This window comes from Centruroides vittatus, unplaced genomic scaffold (genome assembly GCF_030686945.1).
Source record: "Centruroides vittatus isolate TY-2023 unplaced genomic scaffold, ASM3068694v2 scaffold_2802, whole genome shotgun sequence".
NCBI classification, from domain to species: Eukaryota; Metazoa; Arthropoda; class Arachnida; order Scorpiones; family Buthidae; genus Centruroides; species Centruroides vittatus.
In genome coordinates this window covers 1477556-1500800 of record NW_027122693.1, presented here as the reverse complement: position 1 = coordinate 1500800, position 23245 = coordinate 1477556, and the positions used below count along the sequence as shown (strand labels likewise).

General features: G+C 27.4%; 1 protein-coding gene across 4 annotated transcripts in view; it reads right to left on the bottom strand.

Annotated features, from left to right (window-relative positions):
• The window catches only part of LOC136987867 (complexin-like), a 226363-nt gene that overhangs the window by 49276 nt on the left and 153842 nt on the right, over nt 1-23245 (bottom strand). For all 4 annotated transcript variants that reach the window (XM_067285618.1, XM_067285619.1, XM_067285617.1 and 1 more), the window contains one exon: nt 3660-3797. In XM_067285618.1, the coding sequence (XP_067141719.1) occupies nt 3660-3714 (55 nt within the window). In that variant the 5' untranslated portion in view covers nt 3715-3797. The remainder of the gene's footprint in view (nt 1-3659; nt 3798-23245) is intronic.

Below are 23245 nucleotides of genomic sequence, written 5' to 3'. Positions count from 1 at the left end.
TCATAAAAATATAAAGAGAAAAAAGATGTAAACAGAAATATATAATCTACGAAAGGATCGAACCCACACCTTTAAAATTATATAAAATATTTTAAAGTAAGATGAAAATTCACAAATTTATGAGCATTTTTATGAAAATACTTAGCAAATTTAACAGGAATATTTATAAATTTTCAGGGATTTAAAGTAATATTTATAGCACAGCTTCTATAGGAATTTATTGTAGAGTCCATAATTACATAAGCTATTTTTATGGTGTGTTTTTAAAGTTTTAATGCTGTTTAATGCCACGCTACTTCGAATTTCAAGCGTCCATTTTAACATGATCCCGAATTTAAAATTGGGATTAATCCTAAATTCGAAATGCTCCTTATATTCTTTGTCGTTTTTCAATAATCTGCATGTAAATTTTACAATATTTTCCGGTTTATTTTACATTTTCTCTTGGTTATAATTTATTTTAAATACATCAGTAACGTTTCCTCACCTCAAAGAAGTCATTTAAACCAGATTTGCAATTAATTATCCATCAATTTTTTTCTAAAAATACCTGAAAATGCCCCTCAAATTCGAAGCATTCTTTGTCATCACTCGGAATTCTTTACGTAAGTCTAATGTTTCCAGTTTATTTTATGTTTAATGTTAATTATAATTTACTTTAAAGATTTTATAAATGAGTAAAAGCATTAATAGTGTATTTTAAACTGGATTTACCCCTTATTTTTACGTTTTAATAGTGGGAATGTGCTCTAAATTCAAATCGATATAGAATAGCCAAACCTCTGAACGACGGACACCGACGGGAACACAAACAATTGCCGTTGTTCGGGGTTATTTTGTATGAATTTATGCTGAAATTCGTACAAATATAACCTCCAAAATGGCCGCCATTTAGAGCTGGCCAAATAAATTATATTTTAAAATATTTTTTAAAAAAAGTTACCAAAAAAGAAAATTATGCTTAAACACGAATTTATTTCAATATAAACCCACTATAAAACTTGTATAAACTGTCGAAAATCCTTAAAAGTAATCAATTAAAGTAAAAACAATAAAATAAAATAATAAAAACCCCTCCAAATTTTCGATTTTTAACTTCAGAAATCAGATATCAAAACACCGAAATTAAATTCTTTTCCCTCTAAAATTATCAATATTTACTAAGATTTTCAACTTTGTCAGGGTAGTAAACATTCGGCAGATGGTCAGGAACCATTAAAAGTTGCAATAAATTTTTTTTTTTTTTTTCGGCAGAGACCCTCACAACACTTAGAGAAGAATTTCTTCTACAAGTTTTCGTTAAAAATTGAACGTTTGTACAGACTCAATGATTGTTTATTTATCGCATCAGAAAAAAGTAACTTATATATATATATAAAGTAAAATAAAGTGCAGATAGGAAACGAATTTCTTAAAAAAATAAAAAGGAAAAGAAATGAAGAGGGGGAAGGAAGCTGCAAAGTAAGCAGCAGATCAAATGAAATCAATGAAGTAAAAATGCTTTGATATCTTTCAGACAGGTTCAATTTCCGAAAATTGAAGACATCCTCTCCATAGAAAACTGTATCTTCTTCCTTTATATATTCTTCTTTAACACATTCTCTGCATAGAGCAGCGGAAGAGATGATGCCGGATGCTTACAAATCGATTTTCCACCCCCTTCAGTAGTGAATCAGACAAGAAAAAAGGGGTCTTGATTTTTACTTGTTTTTGTGTGCAGTTGTGTAATATTTTACTTAGATTAAATTTTATCAGGAAGGTTGTTAAGTAAAAATGCTAAGAAAAATAAAAATCTACAGTTTATTGAACAGAAAAACTAAGTTGGAAGGAAGTGACTTAAGAGGAAACTTTTAAAGAAAGTAAATTACTTCTCTTATTTTATATGCCAGAAAAAAGTTTTGATATAATTTTATATATAAAATTTTTAAATTTTTATATAAATAATATAAATAATGAACTCGGGGACTTTCAAACGTCCTAAAATACAAAATAATTTGGGGGATTTTTCTGTGTGTATGTGGGGGACGGGAATTTGTTCACCCACTTTGAAGCTTAATAACTTTCGTGCCTTTTGTCGAAAATTTCTGAAATTTTTCAGGGAGGTTTCTATATTATGGACATTAATGTGTTTAAATTTTGGGGGTTAAAAGTGAAAGGGGTGAGGAGATAGAATGAGTCACGTGTCGTATCTCAAGCAATGAAGATTTTACTCGTTATTAGCATTTACAATTGTTTATAAAACTCATCTTTACCCTAAAAATTAAGCTTGTCGTGCTAAAAGTCTTATAAATAATAAAATAATACTGTTTTTGGACTTAAAGTGAAATTTAAGTTTAAAATAGAAATATTAAATTGTAATTTACAGTAATTCTTGATGATAATAATTAATCTTAGATTTGTAATTTAATATCTGCATCTCTATATAAATAACAGAAAGTTACGTAGAAAAATAGGTGTGAACAATGGGCAGTGACGAGGATAGGTGAAATGAGTGTGTCCCGCGAGGAATGTATTGACTTGTAGTAATGTATGTCCTGCTAAAAGATAACAGCGATTTTGATATGGATCTGAAACATCTCCATTAATTTTTATTACACGAAATAAAAGCATTATAATTTATATGTACACGTTAATACTTGCCCAAATTACTGATTTTACTTGATTATTACTGTATAAATACAGTAATTGACAATAGAACAGAACCTCTCTTTTTCTTCTCTTATTAGACCACAAATTTGTAGAGAATTTCGAGTATTTACATACAAATTTGTGGTCCACATTCACTCGAAGTATGATCTAAACCTCCCTAAACATTTACAGGATCCGAAACAACGTCGGTTCTGATAGAACAAAGACTCTAACAGCAAAACTAAGAGGGTAAATACTTATCCCAATCTGTTATATTGAAAGTGATAAAACAAATTGAGAGTTTAACCATCATTCTACCTGTTGAAGCTCTAAGAACATTCTAATTTTAATTATATTGTACTATTTTAACAAATTTGTCACAGGTTCAGATCCGATCAAGGTATTTTTGGCTTGTGACAGGATCCGAACCCGTGACATTTGTCCTTACTTTGAATACTTGTATATCGACATGTGTTAATTTGGCATTCCTCACCTGACATCATGCACGCCCAGGAACAAACAGAGCTATTTGGTGCTGTATCAGAACACAGGGTATCTTCAAAATTTAGTTTTTTTTTTTTTGGAGATGTGTAGTGACTTTGTGAATAGCCCCTTCTAAATCTTCTCAACATACATCCATGTATTGATATACTGTATACAGATCTATCTATCGATTATAAGAACATTTTCAGTAATTACGTCGCCGAGTCTATCAAATTATTCCATTACATTTAATAAACATTTTAACTTGTTTACTTTAATAACATGTTTACATATTAGCCGTGTTCATCAACGTTTTACTCGAATTAATAAATCTATTAGAGTTATGAATTCTGAAACAAATTTTAATGGATCTTCAGACAATGTAAATTTATCATTCCTGACTCATTTTTTCCCCAACCTTACCTTCAAAGACTAATTAATCATCACAATAAGAATTTTTCCTCATTGTGAGTTGATAAAAATCAATTTATATGAAAAATTTATATGTAAAATTGTAATTTAATTTAATGCAATTTAATTATTCTTACCTTTAACTGCATTTAATTTGCTTCCCATCATCTGCTTGGCCACGAAAGCTGCCATGTTGTTAGTTGCACCTCTTCAATAATTCTAAACAAATGAGCAGTGAGCAGGGATATTCAAAAGTCAAATCCGTAAGTTTAATTCTGTAACAGGAAAAATTTCTGATTACAGAAGAATCACAAAAAATACTTTTTTCTTATTTAAATTATTGAGAAAAAATTATCTCTATATCAAAGAAACGTTTTTATCCATCCCCTACAAACTAACTATAAAATCATTATATTTATACAACAATGCTTCATTTTGAAATATTTCTCTATTTAGAGCTAATGTAGAGATTTTTTACGATTAGGGATAATGTAGGGATTTTTTTAAGATTAGAGATAATGTAGAGATTTTTTACGATTAGGGATAATGTAGGGATTTTTTATATTAGAGATAATGTAGAGATATTTCACTACTTAGGTATATTGTAGGAACATTTTACAATGTAGGGATAATGTAGGGATTTTTACTATTAGGGATAATGTAGGAATTTTTTACTATTAGGGATAATGTAGGATTTTTTACTATTGAAAATATTTTATTATTAGAGATAATGCAGGGATATTTTACTACTTAGGGATATTGTAGAAACATTTCACGATGTAAGGATATTTCACAATGTAGGGATAATGTAGGGATATTTCACGATGTAGGAATAATGTAAAGATATTTTACAATGTAGGAATAATGTAGGGATATTTTACGATGTAGGGATAATGTAAATATTTTACGATGTAGGGATAATGTACGGATATTTCACTAATCTTACCTTATCACTCTGTATAATATCTACGACTTTTTTTTATGTAGATAGTATACTGTATAAAGTAAGATTGTTGAAATACAATACAATCCTTATTAAACAACTGTATGCAGGTATTACTATAAAGGATTGTAAGGAATGTATTGTATAGTGAAATTATATATAAAAATGACTTTATATTAAATTCTACATAACCCCTTAATAAATTTAGTGACCAATACTTAGTGTTTCAGTATTCCTACAAATCCTCAATGAGTGTTGCATAGAAATATTTCAATAATAATGTCTATCATTCTGTGCACAATACCTATACATAAAAATTATATAAATTACAGAGAGAGATAGAAAGAATGAATTCTCTAATAACTTTTAGAAAAGTCCTTAAACAATAAAAAACATAATAGTAGTTAAAATGTATTATTTTATAATATGGATCGCTTACATAGGGATTTCCCCCTTCCAAATTCATTTTATAAAGAGAAATCCCCAACTTATTAAAGCGGAGATAAAAGAAATTTACACAGAAAATAAATAATTTGGAGAATGTCAAAGAAAAATTAACATATTTGAAAATTAACTGAATCGAATTTTAATTAAAAATTTCATATTTCCTAAAAAATATAAACAATTTTTTAATTATCAATTTAAATTCTTCCCTTAAAAAATGATTAAAAGTTAATACAAGAAGCAATTTCGAATGGTTTAATTTTGATTAAAATTATTTGCAGGGATTTCCTTATAACAGAAATATATCACTAGAAATTTTAAATTTTCCTACAGATATTCATTTACTTCATAAGAATTAGTATTTTTAGATGCAAAAAACAAATTTCCTATGTATAAAAATTCCTGTATAAAACTTACACCACATGGGACTTTTTTCCCTATACACTAACGGAGGGAAATTTTTACTTATGTTGCTATAAATAGGGAAAAATTTTATAAAATTCCAGTATAGATTATTTGCTATCCACCCATTTCAACTCTTATATAAAAAACTCTTATATAAATCCTTTAATATCTGTAAAATATCTTTTTATATATTTTCTATAAAATCTCTAAATAATTTGAATTATTTAGAGATTTTACCCTACAACATTTTCCTTTAAAAATTCTTATTAAATTTGTCTTTGGTATTATTAAATTACATGTACAAAAAGAATTTATAGAAATTCTCCCTAACAAAGATAACGCAAATTGTTACCATTAAGTGTTAGGGATATCCCTTAATTTTAGGGAAATTTAGCTTTATTTTCGAACGAATCTTAACAATTCTTTTCCAAACTACCAATAAAGATGCCCTGGAAGTAAAATGTTGCGAGTGCCTTCTCAATTTTCCAGTTAAGTAAACATAATTGATTCTCGCTAAATCAAATTCTTAGAGAAGTTTAAGAGAGAATATAAAAGCGAATAATTAGAATGAAAATTAAAGGCAAATTTCTTTCTAAATAAGAGAAATTTGGGCGAAATTTTAATGGCAAACTCCGGAGAAAATGCAAAAGATTTAGGTTCTAAACGTGGTGCCATATAAAGTTACGTTGATCTTTGACTGCATCGAAGCCAAAGTATCACAGGTCAAAGGCTCAGAAGAGTTTGTTTAGCAAGTTTTCAGCCATTTAATGACGCTCTATATCATATTAATGATGCTACAGAGCAAGAAAGAGAGAAAGAATGATCTAAATTCGATTAATTACGTAATTATCTTCTCATAATTGTAATTAAAACCATTTTATAGCTTTAGTAAGATAAATGATAAAAGTGCTAAATACAACGTCATGTTTACTAATAACAATTTGTTTAAGCATCTCGTATAATAAATTGTAAATGGTTTCAGCTTCCTCCTACTGTAATTGTCTGAAATTCGAAATATTGCATGTTTCCTGCAATAAATACCTCAATAATTGGATAAAAATTGGATAGCTTTAACATGATCAGTGGCATAAATCTGAGATCACCTAAATTATAGCCGAGTAGAGTGATCGATACGAATAAAATTGGACAAAAGGACAATTACTAATAGTTTCCGAGTATAACCTTTCATTCAGGGAAATTTTCCAATGCGACAGAGAAATAAATACCTCTAACAAATCTACACGAGAAATTGAAAATTAAGAATTACATGCTGTATGAAATAGGGAAATTTCTACAAAACGGTGGAAAAATTACACTGTGAAATTACGGAAATATCCCTCAAAAGTTCGAAGATTTAGGGAATATTTTCCTACACCATATCACATAATATAAAAACTTGATAGGTATCATCTGCTGCATGAAAAATATCCCTAAAAAGTTAGGGATTTTTCAAGATTTTTCCCTACGAGTAGTTTTAGGGAAATTAAGAAATTTGGAAAAATATACTTGTAATTAAGTGTTTTGAGGAAATTAAGAACTATTTGAAGATCTACACTGATACAAATTTTTAAAGAAACCAGCAGAGAAATTTCCCTGAAATTAAAAAATTAGGAAAATACCTCAAATATTAGAATGTATTTTACCCTATAATTGTAATGTTGTCAATATTTTATAGTAAGCTTTTTCTTTTAATAAAATATGTTTTATTAAAATAAATCTTAATAAAAGAAAATAATAATATAGCTACTACTGAATTTTCCCTAATTTTAAGGAATACCTTAAATATAAAAAATAATAAACGAATTCAATAAAGGGAAAATATAACAATTTCGCCAGACAAAAATAAAATGAAATATTAATAAATTTTAAAAAAATATAAAAAAACCAAAGAGTATAACGTTATATTATTTATTTATCTTTATATTTTAAATGTTCTGTTTACTATATTACTTTTCAATTTTAAAAATTCAAAATAAAATAAAGAAATTTTAAGTGCTAGATAATAAAATTTACTTATAAATTTTTAAACGGAGTCTGTTAAGAGCTTTTAAAGGTAAATATTTTAGTTTTGATACAATATTTAGTTTTCAAGATTATAAATAAATTTCTTTTTTACATTCTATTAAGTAAAAATCTAATTGTTTTATTATATTTATTAATTTTTAAATAGAAATAAACACAAGTATAATAATTTTTAGACATTTTAATTGAAAAAAATTTATCAATTGTTGAAAGATCAGAGATCAAACATGTCTCTTTAATTCTTTTTTATAAAAAATTTTAGGTTTTTGAAAAGAATTTTGTTGGAAATAAATCAGAACATTGTTCTGTACGAATAAAAAAACATTTTAGTTTATAATTTTCGAACGTATTTTTCATTTTTCGATAAAATTCAATTCAAAACAAATCTCGACATTGTTCTGAATGAATAAGGAACAATTTATTGCATAATTTTTCACAATTATTTCATTTTTGAACGGAAATTATGCACTGATATTTGAACATAGATTGCTGCTATTAAATATTTAATGCCTTCCAACTTATAATTTCACATAATTTTAAGTTAAAGTATTTTGGGTTTTTAAATAAAAAGTTTAATTATAAACTTCAAAAAAAGTTTACTTAAATTCTAATATATAAATTTTGAACAGAATCACATAAAAAAGTACAGAATAAAGATAGAAAAATTGACTCAATCATCATGCACTAAATCTTTATATCAAAGCACAATCATCATGCACTAAAGCTTTGTATCAAAGCTCAATCATCATGCACTAAAGCTTTGTATCAAGGCACAATCATCATGCACTAAATCTTTATATCAAGGCACAATCATCATGCACTAAAGCTTTGTATCAAGGCACAATCATCATGCACTAAATCTTTATATCAAAGCACAATCATCATGCACTAAAGCTTTGTATCGAAGCTCAATCATCATGCACTAAATCTTTATATCAAAGCACAATCATCATGCACTAAAGCTTTGTATCGAAGCTCAATCATCATGCACTAAATCTTTGTATCAAGGCACAATCATCATGCACTAAAGCTTTGTATCAAGGCACAATCATCATGCACTAAAGCTTTGTATCAAGGCACAATCATCATGCACTAAAGCTTTGTATCAAAGCTCAATCATCATGCACTAAATCTTTGTACCAGAGCCCAATCATCGTGCATTAAAACTGGAACAAAACTTTGATGCAAAGCTTAAAACTTTATATAAAAATAGAATAAAATCTTTGTAAAATTTAATTTATTTCGATTATTTATAATATAAAAACTATGTTTAAAAAGAGAAAAAAACTGTTTACAAATATAATTTGGCATCCATCAAGTAAATTTCATTTCTCAAAAGTGAAAACTCTGCACTTTTCTTAACTTTGCGAGCAAACAAAGAGAAAGAAATCAAAGACAAAGAGAAAGAGAAATATTCGAAAGAATATTCTTAAATAAATTTACCAAGAATCATAAAGTTAATTTAATTAAAAAGACGACTTAATATCATCATCATTTCTGTTAATTATTTTTCTGCAAAGTGTCATGTCGAAAATAAAACCAAAAAATAAATAAATTCCTTAAGAATAAATGTATTAATTAATGTTATTCAATTATGTAAGCTGTTTAGTTAGATATTAAATACATTTAAATAATTATTAATTGATTTTATTAAACGTGATAAGTTGAATTAACAATTCAAATTTTGATTCATATATCTTATAATTAAACTAATTATTTAATAAGATATTTGATATAATTTTAACATTTATATATTTGTTACATATTTCGATTAATTCTGTTTAATAATTTATATAATTTTTCGATTTTTATTGCGTGTAGCAAGTTATATCAATTAGTTATTTTATAGAGATGTTGTGGATACTTCTTATAAGAAATTAACGAAATTTTTAAATATAATCATTTTAAACGCTTATTTATATATTTTAAAGGTAGAATTTAAAGTTTTTAAGAGATTTTATATAATAAAGTATTGATAATTACAGAATAATTGTGAATTAAACGGCTTTAAAAATGAGCATATAAAAACTTATATACTGGAATTTTTCATGTGTCAACAACAAATTAAGTCGTTTCGAGTTAATTTTTAAGGATTTTGAGGACTTTCTTAAGGATTTAGGATTCAGGTACGTCTGTAATTTAAGTGTATTAATCAATTTTTGTATTTTATCACCAAAAATAAATGTTTTACAACATAAACCTAGCACAGGAACAAGATAAGGATATACAAATAAAACATAAAACATTCACATTAAAGCAATTATTTTAAATTTTATTTATTAAAATTTGAATCAGAATTAATTATAATTTATACCTGAATACAAATCAAGAACTTTAAATAATATTTTTATTATATTTTTTACAAAAATCAACATCAAAGAGCGAAAGATAAGTAGACAGAGAGAGACAGAATTATAGTAGTGAATAACTAAGAAAATTATTATTAATGCATATTAACTTTCATTATTTTTAAGGATTTATTACCTAATCTTTAATAGGGATTTGACTAATTCCAATAATATCATATTCAAAATTGTCTCTCGGAATGGGAGATGCCAAACGAACCGTTATGTAAAGACTAATAATTAGTGAGGCATTCAAGACAAAATGAGTAATGTTGAAAAATATTCATGGTGAAATTTACTTTTACAAGTAATATTTTATATAGAATTAACAAACTAATTTTCTTGACAACTTTTAAAGAATTTCCAAACTTATTTTTAATTCATTCATCGAATTTTATTAAAGAATAAATTACGTCTAAAAGTCAAATTTTAACCAATTAAATTCGAGTAGTTTACTTTATAATCATTTTCAAATTTAAAAAAATTAAATTAAGATGTATATATTTAATTATTTTAAAGTGATATATTCTTGTCGATTTTTTCGACCGATGGCGAGATTATTATTAATCAAATTGAAGACAAGTCTGCCCAAGAGGGACCACCATTTATTTTGCGCTCCAGACTAAAAACATACACATATGGCGACAGGCCTTCCTTTTTAGGCTTCATGTCGCCAAAGGTAAAAAAGTCCTTTAAAAAAACACAAACATCCAGTTAAAACTAGGAGTCGGTGACACACAGACGTCTTACTCTTCAACCATCCAGCCAGTGGGTGGATTTGATTGATATATTCTTGTTAAACTATAACAAAAGTTTATAAAATTTCGTCTTAATTTCATACTTATATTTCGTCACAGTTTTCTAACACGTAACTATCTCGTCACAGTTTCTAACACGTCACAATTTCGAACACGTAACTATTTCGTCACAGTTTCTAACACGTCACAATTTCGAACACGTAACTATTTCGTCACAGTTTCTAACACGTCACAATTTCGAACACGTAACTATTTCGTCACAGTTTCTAACACGTCACAATTTCGAACACTTAACAATTTCGTCACAGTTTCTATTACACATAAATATTTCGTCACAACTACTTACATGTGAAGAAGGTAAAATTTTTCAAAGTTCCCTCACAATTTTACGAAATTTTATGCATTTCTAAAACATTTTTAAACATCCGAAAAAACATTTTAAAATCTTTTTAACAATATTAAATTATCAAATAGTTTATTTACACTATATAAACTGTATAAATATGTGTAGCTTGGTTGCACGGTATAAATATTTACTTTATAAAAAAACTCGTTTATGTAGAAAATATATTAAAATGAAAAATGCCTTAATGTCAAACGTGTTCACGATATTAAAATGTAAATTTTTACCAACAGAAATACTTCCTTTTTTTAAAAAATTTAAATATTATAATATATACTTTCAAATGAAGACATTACTTTCTACGTATAATATTTTCTCTACATGAATTTCTTATACGCTTACATACGTAAAATACATGAAAATTTTAATCAATGTAAAGTTATTTATGTGTAATTTTCTCATGTAAGTAAATTTACATGTAAAATGTAGTGTATTATAACATTAATTCTCATATAATCTGAATATTTTACTGGAAGAACTGCATAGCAAGATTTTACAGGTTTAATGATACAATACAGTATATTTAACGATATACTATCGTGTATAATAATATATTATATCATCTATACATGCATTTTGACAAATCATAACGTAGAGAACTTCTGTAGGTATACAGTAAAATATGTCTAGTGTATGTATAGCTCATATACATTCAAATTTCTAACAACAGCCACTGATAGAAATAAAAAAAATAGCCATTCTATCAGGTTCTATAAGTTATATAGAGTGTATGCATACAGGAAAATGTATATGGTGCATTTTAATATATACAGTATATACATATACGTATACATAAACTGTACATATACAAAATTAATACACATGACTAAGTATAAAGAATGTATATTACTATGTACACATATATGTGTGGTCTGTAGATGTGCATATAGGCTATAACAAAGTTACTATACTGTACTTTTATATACACGTTACAGTGCACTATAACTATCCTAATATGTACAGTACAAGCGCATATACGTGTACAAAATACATTATATAGGATTTACATGTATACATAGTTAAACATGAAAGATATAACTGTAATATCTAGACTTGCTACAGTTTAATATATGTAACATATACAGTAAAACCTGTCCAGAACGAAATCTTAATAGAACGGAAATCTGCCAAACCAGAAAAACATTCTGTCCGGTTTACACAGGTTTCACTACATATTATTATTTATAGAGTACACAAGTGTAAAAATGGAGCAATTTTACTATAAAATTACAAGTAGAAAATCAATTTTAACTTAATTAACTGCAAGATTAATAATTAATTAAAAAAGTAAGAATAAAAATAAACTACATATATTATATAAAAGCAGAAATATATTTTGATATCAGCAGGGGGAAGAAAAACCATAACGTTAGCAAAACATTTAGAAAATAAATAAATAAATTCCTAAAATATTTGAAATTTTAGAATACCATATGCGGGACAATAATGTTCCTAAACATATTTCCTTTTTTATTGCCTTTAGGCATCAAGTGCCTATTGCTCGAAATCATACATGCCAAGAGCACTCTTCCATAAATCGATATGCATGCTAGACCACATAATGCGCAGCGATTTTTATTGCTAGAAAGCCACTAAAGAAAAATATGCATCAATATTTAATATTTTGCATTCAATAAAAAGTAAAAAAACAATATTTTCTATATACAAATATCCCTACTTTCTTTGTATTCTCTGATAATAAATCCTAAGTCTTGTATTTTTTTTCCATTATCTGAAAACTTCGTTCTCTTAGAAATCTTGGATCTATGAAAGCAAAGTGCCTTATCTAGTGTTCTTTTCCGTTTTAGAAGGAAATAAATTCAATGGTAAAATGCATAAATTGTATATATATATATATAACTTCTACGTCATAAAGTATAAGGTGATAAACCGATGTTACTTTACTCTTAGGTGTGTAAGAGTAAGAAAGGGAGGAGGTAAGAAAAGGATAATTTGATACGCATTTTCGAATATAAAATTCGGTTTAGAGGGTTTATAAAATGTTAAATCTATATATAAAAATGGTTTCTAGAAAGATTTTTCTTGAATTTTTTTACGCTGAAGAGAATCAGTAAAGGATAAAATTTGAAATTTCACTTATCTCTTTCCTTGTAGATATATGGAAATTAAGGATTAAGATAATAAAATAAGTTGGATTAAAGCTGTTTTCTCGTTGGAATAAATACTTCTCGATAAAATAAAATGTCGGATTTTTAGATAAATTATTCATTTTATTCCTATTTATTTTATTTTATTTTTTACCTTTAAGTTTTCTCTTGTGATTCGCTGAATTATAACGCCAGATAAGCATATAAAATGAGCGATTATTATTATAAAATTTTAATTAGAGATTTTTTAGTCTCATTAAATTAAATTTCTTAAACGAAATTATTTAAATTAATCATTAAAATTATTGATTATTTTAATAAATTATCATTAAAACTTAAAGAACGGTGCGAGTTATACTACGTCACTTTTAATGTATTTAGAATATTTAAATGTTTACTTTAAATATGTACATAATTCATAAATAAAACTTTAAAACTGTATTCAAAAATTATTTTTCCTTCATTTGTTTAATTTTATTTTGATATTTTTAAATTTTATACGCAGTTTTACCTGTTGTATGTTTTAGATGAAAGGAGAACCTTCCTTCTGAAATTGGAGGTTTTTTCCTAAAATCCTCTGAAAATTTAGAACTTTATTGGGAATTCTTTAACATAATATATTAAATACATTATGGAGCATCATAAAAACTCAACTATTATATCCATTCCTTTATAGTTTCATGTATTACGTGTATATATCCTTCATATTACATGCCCCTGGTTATATCGAAAGACAAATAAAAGCGCGATATATCCAAATCCGCGATATAACAAGGGTCAACTGTATTAATATTAGGGAGAAGGGCATAGGATGAAGAAAGGAAAAGAGGAGAGATGAGGAGGAAGAGAAAGATCCTAGTGTATAGGATCAATCATTGATAAACACATAAGCTTGTTTTCTTCGTATCTGTAGATATAGTAACAAAAGAATTTAAATAATATGCATTCAAAATTAACTTTTAGTAGTGTCTAATTAACATAAGATTGCAGTAAATGCGTATAAAGTATATTTTATTAACTCAACTACAAGCTGTCCCCCTCCTAATTTTACCTATTACCTTTTCCTTGAAATTTCCCAAGAAAAAATAATTTAAAATTCTGTTTGTTTATGTTTAAATTATGCTGCACTTAATACAATATAAATTTTATTAAGTGCAGTATAATTTTAATAGGTTATTTTAATTTTAAAAGAATATTTTAATGGGTTTAGTTGATTCTTCGCTGTATTACTAGACAAATATTATCCTCGAGACACCGCCTGTATTTCATAATAAATAAACAAACAAATTTGTGTATCCACACAAAATTCACTCTATATAAAACTTCACCTTCATACAAAATTACATATTCATATGTAATCTTTCTCAATTAACATTCGTAGATAATCAATACTTTAATTAAAAATCGCATAAACTCTACAATATTCAACTCATATATTACGCTCGTAGAAAAAAAGAAAATTCCCTCTCAAAGATACCAGTGAAGCGGATTCAATAGAAAACACTTAGAAACAATACGAAATGGACGATATTGTTTCACTTTTTTCATCTTTTTCTGTATGAATTTTCATTACTCTCCCGAGGAAATAACCCCAGAAACTATCATTGTCTACACTCGTTCAGATTTGTCTCCATTTGAATTTTACTTGCTCACTACATTTAAGAAGTGTATCAATCACGTTGATAAATGCCAAGTGCTTGGAAATGACTAAACATTCTTTATCCGTGATTTATGAGATGGAATGGATGGCTTTTATATAGAAATATATTCACTTTCAGAAGAGGACAAAAGAATAAATAAATATTCAGATTGAAACTATAGAAAGTTCGGTTTTTATTTACTTAAAAGCCTTTCACTTTCCTGGTTGTTATACGTAACGCAGGGAAAGTATGACCATCGGTCAAAAAAATCATGCAAAAAATTGGGATTTTTTTTGTGCGTGTATGGGGGACACGATAATGTTCACTCACTTTAAAGATTAATAACTCGTGTGCCCTTTGCCCAAAATTTCTGATGTTTTGCAGGGAGGTTTACGTGTTACGATAATTAATTCTGTTAAATTTTTGTGGTTATATGTCGAGAGAGTAAGGAGATAGAGGGGGGTCACGAGTGGGATCGGACTTAATATTTTACTCATTACATTTTTTAAAATGAAACTCATCTCTACCCTCAAAATTAAGCTTTTTGCCATATTATAATAATAATTAATATAAAAGGGTTTTTAAATAAAAATATCGTAACAGATAGAGTTACACAATTCAAATTGTTATGCCGGAAAGTAACGCAACTCGTAGGTGAATTATTTCGGTTCTATTGCATCTTTTTCTACCATAAAAAAAACACTAAAATTTGTATAAATTGTGTAAATTTTATAAATAAACAATATATAATTCGCATAAATTGCTGTTATATTAATTTAAAACAATGTTTTAAATCTAAAATTAAAGTTCCATCAATGATTATTAAGGAAGATTAGATAGAGATAAGGTTTAGTCAGCTGAGTTCTGCTCTTCCTTTTCTTCTTTAAACTTTATCTCTAAAGTCTAAACTTATATTTATAGATAGAAGAATATATAAAGAGAAATATAAAGAATATCAAAGAAGGCTACAAGGCTCCTAGTCTCTCTCTTTCTCTCTTGCATGGATATAGGAGACGATACAATCGAGAATGGAAGCATACAGACTCGATATATTATTCTGCAAGATTTGCACATAGATATTGCAACTACGCTCGTAACTGGCATCTCATCTGGTACCAAATGGGTGAGAAATCTACAGACCGGGCAGGCCAAGGAGGAGGACTCAACAGTAAAGATGGGATTGTAGCGGTCACCCCAGATGGCAAGAAATGGCCATTCTGATTTCATCAACTCGATGATATGGCCTTTCGCAAACTTCATCAGCTGGGCGTGATAACTTTACTGTATAGACAGGCCTGATGTCTGAAGGCCTCCAAACAACAGTTACACCGAAAATTCCGTACACAGTAAGCCTCCACGAGCGTTTTTATAGGATAGCAATGTAAAGATTTCAAAGCGCTCTAGTGGCATTACCTGGAGTGCAAGTGGACCGCAACTATAATCATTTACACGCCTATATGTAGAGTTTTGCAAGCATTAAACAAGCTGCACGCTGAATTTTGCGGGCATGAAACAGATTATACGCAAAGTTTTGGAGTAACGTGAGTTATACCTGGGACATAACTATATTGTCTATTAATCTAATTCAATTGTTATGAAGTTAACATTGAATATAGGCCTATACGGGTATAAATTTCCTGAAATTGTAAATATTTTCAATAATGTATATTAAATTCGGCTAGATATTTGCATATGAATAGCCATAAAGAACATCAAAAGAAAACCAGAAGAGAAAGGTTTTATTTATATACATTCTACACATCCTCTTGTTTTCTTACATTAAAAATACGTTTAATATAAGTGTTTTTTTTAATGTTGTATATAAACTAAATATTAATACATATATATATAATTAAAAATTGTAAATATTTACACTAAAATATGCAAAAATTCCACTAAAAATTTACATATGAAAGAACGAATACGAAAATTTTCAAAACTTATTAAACTGTTTAAATAAATGTATACATATAGAAATAAATAAAAATATGTATAAACTAGCAGATAGGCCCGGCGTTGCTCGGGCAAGAGTAATGATAGCGAAGATTAAGATTATTACGTTATAGTCACAGAAGAAAAAGAGTAATTTCATCAACAAACTAAATATTTTTAATAAAAGGTCGAATTTGAAAATCGAATATTCTAATATTGTTCGATTTTCACGACGTGTTCTGATTATATCGTTCGATTTTCATCGAATGGTCTAAAGAAGAAAAGTCGAGAAAAACCGAATTAATCTGTGTAAATTTCAAAATCGAATATGTTCTAACATATTACTTTTTTTTTCCCTCCAGCGCCCGTAAATCTTGCACGTCGCCTTCTCTTGTTTTCCATTGTTACTTAACACTTCTATTAATACTTAACATTTCCATTGTTGATGGAAGTGTTAAGACTTAATCCTGTCCCTCTCCCCCGTGGGGAGGAATTTCGAAAATCCCTTCTTAGTGTGCGTTCTCGTGACGTACCCTAACTGCGTACCAAATTTCAACTTTCAACTCCTAACCGTTTAGGCACGTCTCGATAATGTATATAGAATCTTTAATCCTGTCCCTCTCCCCGTGGAGAAGAATTTCGAAAAATCCCTTCTTAGTGTGCGTTTTCGTGATGTACCCTAACTGTGTACCAAATTTCAACTTTCAACTCCTAACCGTTTGGGCTCTGCGCTGATTATTATTATTATTATTATTATTATTATTATTATTATCAACTCGTCTCGATTATATATATAGATAAGTAATTAATATGATAATAGAACAAGTAAAAAAATCTCCCTTACATAAACGAATAATAATAATAATAATACCTGCATTTGTATGACGTATATTATGTGGAACATTAATTTAAATATCAAAGAGGATAAATATGTAGAAATGTCGAAGTGTGTAGTTGATAAATATACATTCGTATAGAAGATATAAGAAGTAAACAAGAGAAGAAAGCGAATTTTCTAAGCAAGAGTCGATAATCTAATATGGTGGAGTAATGCAACTAGTGTTAGAATACGGACACGTCATTAACTCGTTCAGTGTGAACTCTCTTTGTAAAATTTTAATGCAGAACGTAGGAGACTAATGGATAAGTATTATTAACTTTAAGGGGAAAAAAGGGGAAATTTCGCTCAAAGAAACATTTTAAAAGAATTTAATGAGCTTTTAACGCATTTTTAAATACCTACAACGTTGTAAAATATTGTTAAATTATTGTTTATAAATATAATTTAATTACGGGGATTTTTATGTGGTGATTACTTTACGATTTTTCCAACTAAACTTGCAGAAAATGAAGAAATTTAATTACAAAAAAAAAATCGAAATTACTTCTTGAAATTACATCAAAATGCCGCCGAACTGTAATTTTTTAATCATATTTTTAATTCGTTTAATTCAAAATATGCTAGTGTTTATGAAACCGTCTTGCCCCTGTACATCACACTTTCCCCGATAACAAAAGAACCATGCCGGTCATCTATCTAACTCCGGAGGAAATTTTCGAATTCAATTCACGTGAATTCCGGTACGAACCGGAAATTCGTATACAGTTAATCGAGGACTCCGGCCCTAGCTTTTCACATCTGGTCTCAATTTTTATCTATCTAACTCAGTTCTCGATTATTATATATATATTATTATTGTAAATAAAATGAATTTTATAATATTTAAATTATAGTAAAATTTAGAAAGGATGCAAAATGATGAATAACGATGCTAATTAAGTGGAATTAATAGTAACTTTGTTCAATTGGAACTGTGATTATTCAGATTACATTCAAGTAATTTTAAGCATTATATTGGACATTTGAACATCTCGTAATCAATGATATCGGCTCTGATTTTCAGAATTTCGTGAAAGTGCAGATAATGCAAAGATGAATTTCATTAACATCCAAATTAACTAAAAAGAAATTTCACAAATATACTGTTGAAACAGAGAAATTTCACAAAGATTCAGCTGAAATAGAGAAAAATTTTACAAGGGTGCATTGATAAGAGAAATTTCACAAAGATGCAGATAAGCAAGGATGAATTTCATCCCTACATCATCCCAAAGTAGAACAAAGTTCTGTATGTTTATCTGTTCTAAACGATTTAATTATTCACTTTTAATTAAACTTTAACAAAGATTAATGCACAGATACTCAAATAGATGTGTTGTGATGATAAGGAATGAAAAATAATTTGAAATTCGTACTTAAATCTGATTATTTTCCATGAAATTTATGTGATCAACTGACATAATCGATATTGTTAATTAAAATCATTCTTTCGATTTAAATCTCGAAATTCTTTTAACAATAATCAAATACTCGATAAATTTAACTACAAACTAAAATATAATTGCAGAAATTCCACAATATATGATAAATTTACCAAATAAAAATCTAATCATCTAACACGAATTATTAATTATTTAATTTAAATAATTTTAAAAAGCTGATTAATGATTTATTTCTTTAAGTAAATAAAAAATTCGATAATAAAATTTAATTTGTAAATTAAAAAAAAAATTAAGTATTTGCATTTTTTTTTAGAATTTTAAAATATGCAAATATTTATTTAATTTTTAATTTAAAAAATGCAAAAATATTCATCCTTTTCCGAGATTTTAGGAACCGATATTAAATTAATATATGAAATAAATATTAAATTAAATAATTTCGATTGTTTTATACAATATTTAATGGTTTAATAGCTAAAAGCTGTGATTTTTTTATTTAAAAAATCAATTTTTCTGTATAAAAAAACAGAAAACGGAATGAAAAATGCAAGTTTTTTAAGGATCAATTTTAATTTAATTTATGAAAAAATATATTTAACAAATATTTCAATTGCTTTATTCAATTTTAATGATTTTTCATTGCTAAAAATTTTTAATCAAAATATCAATTTTTTTTCCATATAAAAAGCAAAAGAAGCAAAACACCGTAGTAATACCCAGATGACCAGTGTCAATCCTAAACAGAATGATTTTCTCAAGGGAAGGGAAGTAACTTTATTCGAAGATTTATTCCCAGATTTATCCCTGAACTAAAGTTAAAAGGAAAAATTTCCAGATAACAGAATTAATTCATTTTCTTACATAATTCGTAAAGAAAAATCAATCATAATTAATTAAACAGGAATATTTAAACAGGATTAAAATCGTAAGCTCATAAAAGTAATTTAAAAAAAAACGGCGTGAAAATTTTGTAGGATAAACTTTAAATTAAATAATAATGTAATAAATTACACTTTGAAAATATAAAATTAATAAATATCTCTTTACATGTTTGTTTTTTATTATTAATAATAATTTTTAAAATAATTTTGTAAAGGGTAATTATATATTAAAAAATAATGGAAGAATAATTAAAGAATTTGAAGCAGAATTAAAAGGGTGTATAAAATGTTTATGCGTATGCCATTACATTTCTATGTAAAAATCTCTTCAAAATTTTACCTACATCGTTGTATGTTTTAGAGGAAAATTCCCTAGTAAATTTTACCTACGTCATTGCTTTTTAGGGAAAAATTCCTTCAAAAGTTTTATTGTTGCAAATTTTAGGGAAAATCCTTAAGTTTCATTCCATACGTTGTTGCATATTTTAGGTTAAAATCCCTAAAAAATTACGCACATCATTGCATTTTAGGGGAAAAATCCCTACAAAATTTTTACCTACACTATTGCTTGTTTTTGGGAAAGAATCCCCTGAAAACTTTCATCTATATCATTGAGTTTTAAAGCGAAACCCCCCTCATAAAATTTTCACCTACATGGTTGCCTTTTAAGAAATTGAGAAGGAGTAATAATATAAAATTATTCACTATAAAATGTTGATATTTATAATCTTCCATAAATAATTTTATATTATAATTTTTTAAATATAATTTGTGAATAAAGTTGTTTTTATTTTTACAAAAATAGATTTTTTTTTCGTGGCTTAAATGAAAAAGAAAACATTTTTAATGTTTGTTCTACTTGGAAGTTTGATGGACATTTTGAAAGATTGAACCAGCAATGACTCAAAATGTCAGTCCAAGATACGATCAAACATAAAATTTTGTCGTTTCTTTTAGATTTCATTTCTAAATAAATTAAATTTCATATTTATCTTTGTAATAATTTTCTTAGCTTATGATTTTTCCTCACTGTCTAATTTCCCTAATTAGAGTTTCCACTAATTAATACTGTCGATTTTTGATTTATCCCTTTATAATTTTGTAATGATTTACGTTATTAACGCAATTAAATAAACGAAAATTTTGTAGGGATTTTTCCCTAAAATATACGCAATGAACATTTTACAGGGATTTTTCCCTTAAAACATGCAATGACGTAGATAAAAATTTTCAGGAATTTTCCCTAAAATACGAAATCAGGTGAATTAAATTTTGTAGAGTTTCCCCCTAAAATACGCAATGACGTAACCACTTTGTAGGGATTTTCCCCAAAACACGCAATAACGTGGTTGAGAACTTTTTACAGATTTTTCCCCTAAAAACGCCATAATATCGGTAAAAAATTAGACAGTAAAGAATATAATTCCAACAAATTAACGAAAAACAAATTACATTAAATAATCATAAAATGTTAAAAGAAAATTTTATGAAGTTTTTTTTAAAATTTAAATATAAAATTATTATTATTTTTTTTGTAAGCGAACTTTCAACTTGTTAACATGAAAGTTTTGCGCTTCGCATCACCTGGAGTGTTGAGAAATTTAAACAAGTTTCGACGCAATAATTAAACTCGATATACCTGTATACATTTATATTATTTATTCAATTTGGAATTTAGTTACAAGAATTCATTTCAATTGACTTAAATCTCGAATCCCGAAACTAGTTACTAAGCATTGGAAGCAGGGGCATTAGAAACTAAAGGTCTTATTGTCTAATCAAACTTAACAATATTCTCGATAATCCTACTTGATCTAACTTATAAAACTTTATTTAATATAAGGGAAGTAAATGCTAAAATCCGGGGCTATTATAATGGCAAAGTACAAGAATTCCAGATGCATTATCGAAAGAGGAAATGATTAAAATTACCAACAATTGCGGGATAATTAAGTTCTACTGATAGATAGATGCCAGTAAGCATTGTTTATAATTCAAAGTAGAGTAATCTCCTTCCTATATAATAGAATCCATTTATATTAACGATACAATAAGATAAAAGTAAAGCAAAAGTAATCCCATCAGTAGTTGTACAGCAAGTTAAGATGCTTGATTTAGAATCGTATCACGTATTATAAACATAATATCAATTTACTAAACATCTTTCCTTCATTCATGCATCTCCCTTAATCTATCCTCCTCATCTTCACTTCCTCTCTTCCTCCTTCTTCCATTAATATATATAGACTACGTCTTCATCCTTGGGGTCTTAAATTGTGTTTGATACATCAAGATGTTTCTCGATATGCTTAAATTTTATGTTGTAGAGTGAAGTGTAAGTCATATTTTTTGTCTATAAAATAGTGATTTATATGTTGTTATATTCATATGTGGAGGTAGACATTTAACTCCTTTGCTTCTTAAATATTAAAGGAATATTTCATCTATGTTTAAATGTTTAAAGGGAAGACTCATTTGCAGCTTAAAATCTTATAAAAGAACGACCCTTTGCATCTTGCATTGAAACACTTCCAAGTTAATTAGTGTATATATATATATATATATATATATCTTCGTCACTCTTTGATGTTTAAAACGTTTGAAATCTTTTACATAAAAATAGTGAAAAGAAAAGAAATAAAAAAAAATTGAATAAGATTAAAAAGAATTTATTTTTCTCAATTTTTTTCCTCCGTTATTTTCTTCTATTTCCGGAAGATGTGGCAGAGGAAATGATTTTGTTACCAGATTAAAGTCGAGGAAATAAGTTGGAAGTATTAAGAATAAGATTTTCCATAACATTAACCTTTTATAATAAATTAAAGGTAACATTTCTCTTCTAAAAGATAAGCGATTTCTCCATCTTTTTAAAAAATATTATTAAAAGAAAAACATTTGTAATTTAAATTAAACAGAGGAAAAAAAACCATGTAAAACATAAGGAAAAACTTACAATCCATGCAAAACGTACGCATGTACTTTGCAAATTCATGCAAATTCAATCGAACTTTCAATAGAGACGACCTGTTCTTCAGAAACTTACTTTTTGGGGAGAAACTGCTTATAAAGTAACCTCTAAGTAACAGCAGCACCAAACAACGGCCATTTCTGTTGCTCCCGTAAATGGTCGTCGTTCACAGTTTTGAATGTACATGCTTTTTTATTCGGCAGCAATTTTCAAATTTCAGACCTACAAAATATGCTCTCGATTTTAATCATACTCCCTGTACATCATACTTTTCCTGATAACAGAAGAGTCATGCCGGGCATCTATCTAATTCCGTTCTGAATAAAATATTTTAATTGAAATCACGTGGGTATTAGGCCTGCAAACGTGTAAATTCCCACTGGCATCCGTCTGTTTGTAGGTTCTTCGTTAATCTCGAGAACAGTTACATAAACGAAAGACCACACCAGATATCGAAAGGTTACGGGCAGGAGACCCGACTAACTATATAAAAACTTCCGCTCTACACCGGAAGTCACGTGATTTCAATGCAAAATTTTCTTCAGAATGGAATTACATGACTAGCATGACTCTTTTGCTATAAGAAAAAGT